At 42.3% G+C, this 12,925-nt stretch overlaps 1 protein-coding gene across 2 annotated transcripts in view; it reads left to right on the top strand.

Annotated features, from left to right (window-relative positions):
- Positions 1–12,925, top strand: part of MBOAT2 (membrane bound O-acyltransferase domain containing 2) — a 625,362-nt gene that overhangs the window by 508,635 nt on the left and 103,802 nt on the right. For both annotated transcript variants that reach the window (XM_029595828.1, XM_029595829.1), the window contains one exon: positions 6,417–6,471. In XM_029595828.1, coding sequence (XP_029451688.1) covers positions 6,417–6,471 — 55 coding nt within the window. The remainder of the gene's footprint in view (positions 1–6,416; positions 6,472–12,925) is intronic.

The raw sequence follows: 12,925 nt of genomic DNA, 5'->3' as shown, positions 1-12,925 counted from the left end.
CTTTTTCTTTTTTTCAATTAATTAAAAATGTCCTCCATTGTTAATAACAAAATGACTCTTTCATATACAAAAAAAAAAAAAGAAACAATTTTTGTTGCATTAAAAAAAGAAAAAATTTTTGTTGCATTAAAATTATGATGAAGGTGAATGATAGATAAAACCGGTTAGTGTCTGCTTGATAGTGACACATAACGTCAAGGCTTGCTGACACCTTCTTAGGCCAATTTTTGAATTTGCATTTGGGTTCCACATTTTTGGTGACTAGATTATATGTTGTGGTTAACCGCTGACTCCTTTGCGTGAGTAGGTAATTGAAATCTCCCATTATTATTGCACTGCTAAATTGGTTAACTTCCCTGATTTCTCTTAGCATTTCATCATCTGTCTGACCATTTTGTCCAGGTGGATGGTAGTATACTCCTATCACTATACTCTTACCCAACACACATGGGATTTCTACCCATATATTTCAACACACATATATTTCAACACACATATATTTCAACACACACATATATTTCTACCCATATATTTCAACACACATGGGATTTCCACGCTCAGGACTTTAGAACAATCTTGCAAGCTATAATCTTTTCCAAACTAGATTATTGCAACTCGTTACTACTAGGCCTCCCAGCCTCTTATACCAAACCTCTACAAATGGTTCAGAACTCTGCAGCCAGAGTCCTTACAAATTCCAGGAAAATCGACCACATTTCCCCTATCCTCAAAAACCTCCATTGGCTACCAATCCATTATAGAATCATGTACAAAACCATCAACATCATTTACAAAACTATCAACCAACACACGCAAATCGACCTACAAATACCACTTAAAAAATACACTTCCGTCAGACCCATCAGGGAATACTACAAAGAGTCTCTCCAAATTCCAAAGGCCAAAACCTTCCAACATAAATCCTTGAGTCTCAGAGCCTTCTCTTCAGCAGGTCCAGCTCTCTGGAACTCTATCCCACCAGACTTAAGACAGGAGCCATGCTCTCTAACATTTAGGAAAAGACTAAAAACTTGGCTTTTCAAAAAAGCATTTCCAAACCCTGAATAAAACCTTCACGCAACAGCACAACTGGATCTAAATTCTGTGTTATATTTATTCATATTCTCTGTCATACTTAGCCTTCTAGATACATAGGTTCCATCTCACGGTGATATACCGCCACATTTATTCGCATAGTCTTATTTACTCATCTTGTTACTCTTCTACATTAATTGGCTGAAATGTAAATATTGCTCTGTTCCTTTATCTCCCCTCTTCCAGTTCCAAGTTAATTTTCCCTGTTTTTTGTAACTTTCTCACATCCTTTTCTGATTCCCTGTATTTAAAGTTCAAGGTTTTATTGAGAATATTGTTATTACGCTACGTTATGCCTTTCACACTTTGTTAATTGTAAACCGGGTTGATGTGATGCCTGTCATGAAACTCGGTATAACAAAAACAATAAATAAAAAAATAAAATAAAAAAAATAAAAATATAGATTCTACTAAGCATTTAGTCTCTTGTATGATCTTTATCCTGTTGGACTCTATACCCTCCCGGACATAAAGTGCCACACCCCCACCAAGTTGATCTTCCCTATCATTGCGATATGATTTGTACCCTGATAAAACACTGTCCCATTGGTTATCCTCCTTCCACCAAGTCTCTGTGATGCCAATTATGTCAATCTCATCTTTTGCTGCTGTACACTCTAACTCACTCATCTTACTTCTTAGACTTCTAGCATTGGCATACAGACATTTCAAAGTGTGTTTTTTGTTTGTATTAACAACCTGCTTTTCAGTTATTAGGGATAATTCGGAAATCATTAGCATTGCTGATTTTTTACATATAGGCACATGGACTACATTTGCTTTTATTGGAACCTCTCCGTTGAGATGCCCTACTCTCCTGTTTCATTAGTATCCTTCAAGGATACATTTCTCCGAACCTTGCACTGCTGAGTGACTGTCTGCTTTCCCCCTTGTTCTAGTTTAAAAGCTGCTCTATCTGCTTTTTGAAAGTTAGTGGCAGCAGTTTGGTTCCACTCTGGTTAAGGTGGAGCCCATCCTTTCGGAAAAGTCTCTCCCTTGCCCAAAGGTTTCCCCAGTTCCTTATAAAACTTCCCTGCACCATCATCTCATCCACGCATTGAAACTCTGGAGCTCTGCCTGCCTCTGGGGACCTGCATGTGGAACAGGAAGCATTTCAGAGAGTGCCACCCTGTAGGTTCTGGATTTCAGGTTCCTACCTAAATTCCTAAATTTGGCTTCCAGAACCTCTGTCACACATTTTCCTATGACGTTGGTGCCCACATGTACCACAACAGCCGGCTCCTCCCCAGCACTGTCTATAATCCTATCTAGGTGACACGTGAGGTCTGCCATCTTCGCACTAGGCAGGCAAGTTACCAGGCGGTCCTCACGTCCACCAGCCACCCTGCTATCTACATTTCTAATAATTGAATCACCAACTATGATGGCCGGCCTAACCCTTCCCTCCTGGGCAGTAGCCCTGGGAGACTTGTCCTCAGTGCGAGAGGACAATACATCACCTAGAGAGAGGCCTTTGCTACAGGATAACTTCCTGCTACACCAGAGTGATGTTCTCCTACTGGGAGACCTTTCTGATCCAAGGCAGCACTGGGACTGCCAGACTGGATTTGGGACTTGGCTATTATAAGAACATGCCATACTGGGTCAGACCAAGGGTCCATCAAGCCCAGCATCCTGTTTCCAACAGTGGCCAATCCAGGCTATAAGAACCTGGCAAGTACCCAAAAACTAAGTTTATTCCATGTTACTGTTGCTTGTAATTTCAGTGGCTATTTTCTAAGTCAACTTAATTAATGGCAGGTAATGGACTTCTCCTCCAAGAACTTATCCAATCCTTTTTTAAACACAGCTATACTAACTGCACTAACCACATCCTCTGGCAACAAATTCCAGAGTTTAATTGTGCGTTGAGTGAAAAAGAACTTTCTCCGATTAGTTTTAAATGTGCCACATGCTAACTTCATGGAGTGCCCCCTAATCTTTCTATTATCTGAAAGAGTAAATAACCGATTCACATCTACCCATTCTAGACCTCTCATGATCTTAAGGACCTCTATCATATCCCCCCTCAGCCATCTCTTCTCCAAGGTCTCATCAATGTACCTCTCTGTCTGCCTCAGCTCCTCCAAGTCTGCTACTCTAGCCTCCAGAGATCGGACTTGTTCCCTGAGAGCCAGGAGCTGTTTGCACCGAGTGCACACATACAATCTCTCACCGGCAGGTAAAAAATCATACATGTGACACTCAATGCAAAAGACTGAAAAGCCCCCCTTTTGCTGCTGGACTGCTGCCTTCATCTTAGTTTTATTGAGTTCCTAGTTACTATGCGATGGAGAAGGTACAGAGAAGGGCTACCAAAATGATAAGGGGAATGGAACAGCTCTCCTATGAGGAAAGACTAAAGAGGTTAGGACTTTTCAGCTTGGAGAAGAGACGGCTGAGGGGGGGATATGATAGAGATGTTTAAAATCATGAGAGGTCTAGAACGGGTAGATGTGAATCGGTTATTTACTCTTTCGGATAATAGAAAGACTAGGGGGCACTCCATGAAGTTAGCATGGGGCACATTTAAAACTAATCAGAGAAAGTTCTTTTTCTCTCAAAGCACAATTAAACTCTGGAATTTGTTGCCAGAGGATGTGGTTAGTGCAGTTAGTATAGCTGTGTTTAAAAAAGGATTGGATAAGTTCTTGGAGGAGAAGTCCATTACCTGCTATTAAGTTCACTTAGAGAATAGCCACTGCCATTAGCAGTGGTAACATGGAATAGACTGTTTTGGGGTACTTGCCAGGTTCTTATGGCCTGGATTGGCCGCTGTTGGAAACAGGATGCTGGGCTTGATGGACCCTTGGTCTGACCCAGTATGGCATGTTCTTAATTTTCTCCTCCCTGCCCCCTGACTCCTCCCATCATTCCCTTGCTTTGCACCTCGATCCCCTTCCATCTCCTATCCCTCTGCCCTTCTTCCTTCAAGATCCCTCTCTTTCCCCATACCTCAGATCCCTTTACCTATGTTCTCTATCCCCTTCTTCCCTTCCTGGCATTTTTCTCAGTTGTAAGTAGATTAAATGGGTTATATCAGTTGTGGCAAAGTATGTTTTGAGGTTTTTGGACTGAATAAATTTATTTATTTATTATTTATTTATTTAATGTTTTTATATACTGATAATCGTTTGGAACATCTAATCGGTTTACAGCGAACAACAATTCAGCAACAGGCTTTACATATAACTTAGCGAACTGCAATTCAGAAACAGGCGATATATATAACTTGGTAGTCAATGTAACTAATAGCTATGAGAGGAATATTTACTAAATGTAATGTTATGATTATTTTGTTTCATTTTATTTTGGTTTTATTTATGATGTTTGTATTTTATTGTTGATTGGTCTTTGAATATGAAAGCAGATACAAAAATTAAAATAAATAATAAGATCTTGTGTCCCTCAAGAGAGCCAAATAAATTAATTTGGACATAGAAGAAATGTCAGAAAATGAAATTATTCTTATAAAGTAAAATGCTAATTTATATTATTTAATATGCAAATGCAAAGTACAATTTCAAACTCTTGCCTCAGAATCTACATTTACAGCTGGGGGCTGTGAGCTTTAGTTTTTTGTTTTTTTTCATACAAGTCTGTTTCTTTTTTGGTTATTCTTATTCTCCCCAATATTGCAGAATGCCTGCAACAAGTATGTAAGAGACTGCAGGATAATTCTCTTCCTCGGTGTGACGTGATAGGATGCCTATCCTATCCAGATGATCACTCTTCCCCCAGTCTGCCCCCCTCCCTTCTCTCTGTCACCTTTGAATAATTTGTTCTGTATTGTGCAGTTCAGAAATGTTACGGCACCCTTTTCTGGAAGAGGAGGATTAGAAAATGAAACTTGTCATCTGTGAAGGGAATGGTCCTCTTTGATGTGTTTATTCGAGTGAAGAGAAGCAGTGTGTGTAATACAGATGAGATAGCATTCCAATATATTTTTACATCTACATGGGTCTTCCCAAACTAAAGCTGAACCTTCTTTGTAAGTTTATAATAAACCTAAAATAAATTTGTCCGCCCTTAATTATATATCTCTGTTTTTAGTTTATTATTTTCCCTGACTGATTCCTATGGAGTTGTGGCATGTGATTGTGTTTGAAGAGGTTAAAATGAGACTGTAGTGATTGAAATGTGGACAAGCAGTTTTGACTTTTTGCCTGCCCTTTGTGCTAAGATTAGTATGTTTCATCGTCCCCAATTCCAGATTTTGCTAACATGAAGGTGATTCTATGCATCTTTACGGTACAATATTCAATGCTGTGTGCTTTGATGCAGTCTGTGGGTACTTTTACTTGTGGGTTTTGCACCAGTTTTCAAAGGGAACATATATACGGTACATAATTTTCCCTTTGAAAAATACCTAGGTGAAAAGAACCTGCAGAAATTTGCTCATGCTTTTTTTTCAGATCATTTTTCTCTGAAAACAAAGCACATTGTTTGGAAAATACAAACTTAAACATGTTTTTGCCCCCCTTGACCAAATGCCATCACAAAAGTACAGATGGCCAATGCATACAGGGTGGGCAATTTTTGGAAAGTCCCTTTCCCTTGCAAAAATTAGGCCTATTACATGGGTAGATGGCTTTTGAAAATTGCTCTGCCCATGGGATAGTGAGGCTCATGCTTATTGAAATGAGGCTAATCGAGCATTGCAGTATTCAAAGCAGGGACTTTTCTAAAAGCCTGCAAAAAGAGAATTTAACATAATTTTCCAAGATATGCAAGGCCATCTAATCCATGGCTCTTTAAACACCATATGCCAGATGACTATTTTGTAGTATCAATATCATACCAGGTATGTGTTACTGTTACTTCAGTGAATGACGATGGAGAATAGTTGTATGCTAAATTAACACAAAATGATTGCCTGTAATGTATTTACAGTTTTAAATTACTCCTACAGTTGAGTCCCTTTTATTTGATCTTTTTTTTAACTCCTTAAGGCAGTGGTTCTCAACCCTGTCCTGGGGACCCCCCCAGCCAGTCGGGTTTTCAGGATATCCACAATGAATATGCATGAGAGAAAATTTGCATGTTATGGAGGCAGTATATGCAAATTTTCTCTCATGCATATTCATTGTGGATATCCTGAAAACCCGACTGGCTGGGGGGGTCCCCAGGACAGGGTTGAGAACCACTGCCTTAAGGGGACTGCAAACTGTTTCACACAAATTATGCAACTTTGGATGGCTTCTCTGATTCAGCTTGTTCATAACTGTGAAACATGTTCTTACTCTACCTTCAAACATCTGTTTTCAACTTGCATTTTGTTTTTCCTGATGAAAAAAAAACACTTTTTTTTTCTTCTCCAGGAATGTTTCGAAAAGAAGAAGAATTGACGCCTTCCCAAAGGACTCTTGCTATTAGGTAGACTTTATTGCAACTCTTTTTATTTCTTTGTACACCTCATTTACATTTTTTTTTTTTTTTACTAATTGCTACAAAGGTGGTGGTTGATGGTTGGTTTGTTTTGGGGGTTTTGCTGCATTTCATAAATGAGTACATTTGGAGCCCATGTCATCCTTTCAGATTCCATATACACATGTAACTTTAGAATGTTGTCTTTTTGCTTGAATATTCACTGGAACTGATTGAAAGCTTCATGTAATCATTCCAGTGCAAGAATGTAAGCTTTGAACAAGCAGACAGATGCATGTACTGCAAAAGTGCTTGCTTGTGGAGAATGATGATTGGATGTCATTTGTAATTTTTTTCACCTCCATCGTAGTTCCCAATCCTAGTCTTTCGACCTCCGCCAACAAGTTTGGTTTTCAGGATATCCACAATGAATATTCATAAGATAGATCTGCATGCATTTGATCTGTGTATGGGGGGAAATGCGCATGTTTTGGTCATCCTGAAAACCACTTGGAGGAACTCCCAACTTAGTCAGATCCTTCTTACCTCCAGTTTTGCTGGGAGATTTGCAGTTTGATGGTGTTGCATGTATATGATCTATACTTCAGGAATACTAATTTAAAATATTATGTGGTTTAGGTTTTTGGTACCTGATGGTTCTAATTTCTGTTGAAGCTGATTGCGGAATTATTAACTCTACTTTCTTCTTTTAATTGTATTTCTATGTACTACAGAGACTTTAGGTTTATGGCTGGTAAAGAAAAAAATGACTATTTAGAGTTAAGGTATTTTCTGGTAGAAAAAGATTTTCAGGTATGTTTCCTTTTCAGCATTTGAGGAATTAAGTCTTTAAGACTATAAAAGGAGTGCTAGTCCACCTCCTTTTCTAGTGTTAAGCCATTGGTATGAATTTGTGTTCAGCCTTTTCTCCGGAATCAGAATGGTACTGCTTGCATTTAATGAAAGCCTGTAGTCTGATGCACTAGTTTTGATTTTTACAAAATTTTATGTTTTAATTGGTTGATTATTCCACTTTCTTTTTCATAGGTTAGCAAGCTGCACATTGGGGGAAAAAAAACAGGAAAGGGCTTAAAAAAAAAAGACAAAAGATTTTCTTTTCTATAATTGATTTATAACTTAGAAGATTTTAGCCTTTGATAAAAGTAATGTGATTACCAACTCAAGTTGAAAGCGATAGGTTATGCCAAAACAAACGTAACACCTTCTGACCAGCTTGAGAAAGTTCTACTCCCATCATGAGGTCATGCCAAAATTATTGCAGTGACCTGAAGAAAAAGCATATGCCATTTGAAAGCTAGTCAAAAATGTATTGTTAGTATAATAAAAAGATATCATTTACAACTTATTTATGTCTTCCCTTCTGAAATGCAGAATCTTGTGTAGACCGGTCAGATTTAGAAATCCATTCATGATTGTTATCCATTTGTACTCAAAAAAGAAACAAAGTAAAACAACTAAAAATCAAGATTTTTTTTTTCCAAGAAAGAGCTGGTTGCTACTTATACAACCACACTGTAACACATAATTTCTAATTGTTTTTCTTTATTATTCTCATTTAAAAATATTGTCATATTTGGTACATTGATGCACACTGATGTTAGGGGTGGCTTAAGGTAATCTGCTGCCTGAGGTGAGCGTGCCCCCACCCAAGGCATAGCCCAGGTCAAATCACTGAGGAGGCCAAGGTGGAGGGTTCCCACTTGGAGTCTGGCCCTTTCGGTGATTGGAAATGCTGGGAATAGGGGTGGATAGGTCAGGGTTTCCAAAGAAGTGACAGAGAGCATCTGTGATAAAATTCCTAGAAAGCTGAGAACTTGCCAGACTCCTGGTAACACTACACCTCCTCCAACTTGCCTACTAAACCCAAATTGGAACCCTCTAGATTACCACCATTCGGGATTCGAAAACCATCCTTCAGAATACCAGCAGCTTCACGGTTAGGATATAATTTCAACCAAGAAACCATAGCAGAGACAACAACTGGAGTAGGACTCTGTCCATATTAAAATTACTTAGTTCCTGAGCGGAACCAGATCCCCTTTTTGGGGACATTTAGTAGCAGGGTCTCCAGTGGCACACGCGGTAGGCTCGTATTCACACTCACCCCCAAGTAGGCTCCCATTCACGCTTCTCCCCCCCCCCCCCCCCCCCCTCCCCGGCAGGCTCACTTTCATGCCTTCCCATTCCCACTGCATGGCAGGCTCCCATTCACTGACAAACGCAAAACCCAGGCCATCTCCCCTTCGGGAGCAAAATGGGGAGCCCATTCTGCTGTTCCTCCTCATGTGCCAGCCTCTGTGCTATACAAAACTCTTGTGCCTAGCACTTCCTCTATGCTGATCTCATGCATCGCGAAATCAGCATAGAGCACACACTTGCCGCAAGAGTTTGGAATTCTGTAGGGCCGGCAGACAAGGAGGAAAAGTCAGACGGGCTCTCTATAGCAGGATTCTCTTCTTGGCCGCCGATGGGATGAGATCTACCCGTGACCTCTTCTTTCTTGACTGCTGGTAGGATGGGGTCCACCCATGGCCTCATGGGCCTCCTCTCAGCTTCGACTGTTGCTCCGCTGGGTATGCACACTTGGCAATGCTTGGCCTGTTTGCGGGTGACCTGTGCCAGGGCCTCTCTTCTCCGGCTGCCGGGAAATGCTAAGTGGGTGGGCTAATGCCCACCCAGGTTTACCCATGGTTATGCCACGGGGGAGAGAAGGTGAAGCACAAACTTTCTTCTCTCACACATGCTCAATCACACACATTCACTCATTCACACAGGCTCACTCTCTCACACCCACATACAAGTTCACACATACGCATGCTCTTTCTCCTTGTCCCAAACATACACGTGTGCTCTCTCTCATGCACCTGCTTGGTCTTTAACACACTCACATACATATGTGCTCTCTCACACACATGTACATGTGCTCTCTCACACAAATACATGTATTCTCTCTCACACGCTCTTTCACTGATCCCTTTCCCACTAATTCACTCCTACCCTCCTCTACTCATTCACAACCCCTGTCCTCTTATTTCCCTTTTGACTCACTCCCTTCTTTCCTTCTTTCCATTCATACTCCTTCTGTTCCCCCTCAGTCACTCTCTCTTTATCCCTCACTCCCTTTACCTCTCACTCCCACTCCTGTTCCTTTATCTCCTTTTTGACTCACCCTCTTCCATTTTCTTCCCTCTGTTACTCATCCCTTATCTTCCCACTCATTCACTCCCCTTCCCTCCCATCTGCTTTCCTTCCCTTATCTCCTGTGATCCTCGTAGGAAGAATAGACGTTTAGTGCTCTGGTGAGGATGGTGCTGCCTAGCGAGTAAGCCCACTAGGCCCACAACAACAGCTGGCGGAGATGCCCTGTGGCAGGATTGGCTGGATCTTCGATTATACCAGCTGCCTCCCCCATAGGTTGAGCCCTTGGGTTCTGGCGGGCCGGCAGGTCTTAGGTGGGTCCCTAGGGCAGCCCAAAGGTGAGAGTCCATGGAGTGCATAGGCCAAGGCCAACAGCAGACAATAGAGATGAGTGACAGGCCAGGGGTCGAGGCAGGCAGCAGATAGTGGAAACAGAGATCAGGCTATGTGGCAGACAGAGCAAGGGCAGATCCAAGGTAAAAAGCCAAGTCCAGGCAGCTGTCAAGGAGGGTCTGGGTCCAGGGCCAAAATCCAGGAAGTCAAGCCAAGAGAATAAGGAACAAGACAGACAAGACAGGGCACAACCCAGGCAAGGACAAGGTACAGACGAGGCAAGAACAAACAAGACAAGACAGACAGGTATGGAAACAGGCAAGGGAACAAGGCAAGGCAAGGATTACCACAACAAGCAACATTTACTTAGACTCAAGAAACACCAGGGGATCTGTCGCTGAGGCACAGAGAGTAGTCTGAAGAGGCCTTGTGTAAGCCTAGGCCGGTGGTGATGTCAGGGTGACATGGCCCTTTCCCGCCGCTGGCCTTTTAAGCTGGTGACGGGTGCATGTGTGCCTAGAGAACCGCTGGGATTGGCAGACAATGGTGGTGTCCTGTTGCAAAGTGAGTCGGGGTCAGGAGTGAGTGCAGTGGCTTTCAGCATCGTCTTGTGAGCCACCAAATGTGACACCTCCTCATTCACATCCCCTAAATATTTCTCCCTTTTGATTCACCTCCTCACTTTTTCTTCCTCCTATGGCATGTCATCATTAGGAGCAGCCACATAAGTCTTGCTGGTAGGGTATGGGAACCCTGCCACCATTTCATGTTCAGATGCCATGCAGGTCATCTTCATGCTGGCGAGGAGGGGAAACACCATCAGCATGTTATTCCTCTGCACCGCGGGATTGTCTTGCTGGCGGGTATTAGGAATCCCACCAGCATGTCATTCTGCTGTGCTGCTCACCACCTCCACGGGGTTGTCTTGCTAACAAGGATGGGAACCCCCACCAGTACATCATTCCTCTGAGCGACCGTGGATCTTCCTGCCAGCAGGGTATAATGCCACTGGCATAAGTTAAAAGGCATAGTGAGGCAGCCACAACAGACGTTTTTTTTAGGGAGGTACTTGCAGCTGCTCCCAAAAGCTTGACAACACATTATAGAACTACTCTTGTTTTCTGATTATCATGTCTCATGCTGAATAGTGTTGTTTCCCATGTGAGTTAGATATCAATAAAATCATTATCATACTTTGTGTTAAATATTTGCAAACCAGATATCCATCATATTAGTGCCCAAAAACCAAACAAGTGATACCTCCAAGCAATAAATGCACAAGAGGCAGACCTCTTTCAATGAAAAGGAGACTCTGGAACAAGGGATCATGGAATGAAGGTGAAAGGGTTTAAACTAATGAAATATTTTGTTACAGAAAGGGTGGTGTATGTTTGGCCCAGCTTCCCAGTCGAGGTGGTGAAGGATAGTATTGGAATTCAAGAAAACATAAGACGGAATCTCTGAAGGAGTAAGGATTGTAGAGCTGAACAATTGGTGTGGTTAGGCAGACTAGATAGGTCATGTGGTCTTTTTCTGCTGTTATGTTTCTATGATTTGCAAAAAATGTATGAGTGCTTAAGAAAGAATAGAATGCGTTACTTAAAAGTTGTTTGGGATGAAGGTGCTCCAGTCTTTAAAACCAAAATATTCTGCAGGTCAAGAAGGCAATAAACCATAGTAACTTAGTGAATAATGACAGAAGAAGACTGAAATGGTCCATCTAGTTAGTCCTGGGGGAATTCTGCACTACTGCAGAGCGCAGAATTTGTGCAGAATCCCCCCCCCCCCCCCCCGGGCAGAAAATGGCAGAGGAGACCCCTGCATGCAGTGAACAGTGTGTGAGAAGATGAAGGAAGGCCCTGGCGCCGGTCACGGTGAAGATGAAGTCCCCCATGTGCTGCAGGACGCGCTTTGCTCATAGCGATGATGAAGACCCTGATGTGCCGTTTGCAGCGAAGATGAAGGCCCCAATGGGAGTGAATATGAGAAAGGGGAGGGGTGTGAGGAGGGGAGGGGGTGTGAGAGCAGGGGAGGGGAGAGGGAGCCTATATGAGGAGATTGTAAAGGAGTGTGTATGTGTGTGAGAGATTGGGAGCACGGGTGTATGAAAAAGGGATTGTGTATATGTGAGGGTGCTAGCCTGTATGAAGGGATTGTGTATGTGTGAGAGAGAGCCTGTGTGAAGGGGTGCATGAGAGAGAAACGTAAGTAGTTTGTGTGAGGATGTATGTGTGAGAGAGAAAGGGAGCTTATGTGGGTGTGTATGCAAGGGAGAGGGACCCTGTATGAGGGAATGTGTGTGCGCGAGAGAGTGAGGGAGCCTGTATGAGGGTGTGTGTATGTGTACTAGAGAGAGGGAGCATGTTTCTGAGAGTGGGAGGGGCAGTACTGAGAACTCGGTCAAACTCTGGGGCTGGCGATGGAGTAGAAGGGTTTGGGTCTACAGGTGGAGGGGAGAGATACTGGCAGGTGGAGGAGTTGGGGCCTGAGAGGGCAAAGTGGCCAGGGGAGTAGGAAGAGCGAGAGGAAGGGGACACTCTTAAAGTGAATTTTTAGGGAAATTCTGCTCGAAATATTTAAAATTCTTCATCTCTAAGTAACAACTTTTTTCTGTGTTAATTTAAAATGTAATTACTTAGACTGTCATTTAAAGTGTTGTTTTGACCAATATAAAGTTTGCAGAATTTTAAGTTTTTGTGTGCAGAATTCCCCCAGGAGTAATCTAGTGTGCACAGCAAAGTGTTTAGGGTTGTAACTGCTGTTCTCCTAGGAAAAGCAGGATGATAGTCCTCAAAGATGGGTGACATCATCAGATGGAGCCCGGCACGGAAAACTTTTCTCAAATTTTCTAGAACTTTGTCTGGCACACTGATCATGTCCAGCATGCCACTATCCGCTCGTCCACGCATGGTCCCTCTTCAGTCTTTCCGAGAAGTAGTTCCCTTGTGGTTTTAGAGCTCTGCTCTTCCTT

The sequence above is a fragment of the Rhinatrema bivittatum genome, chromosome 3 (assembly GCF_901001135.1).
Source record: "Rhinatrema bivittatum chromosome 3, aRhiBiv1.1, whole genome shotgun sequence".
NCBI lineage: Eukaryota > Metazoa > Chordata > Amphibia > Gymnophiona > Rhinatrematidae > Rhinatrema > Rhinatrema bivittatum.
This window is presented reverse-complemented; position numbering and strand designations above follow the sequence as displayed.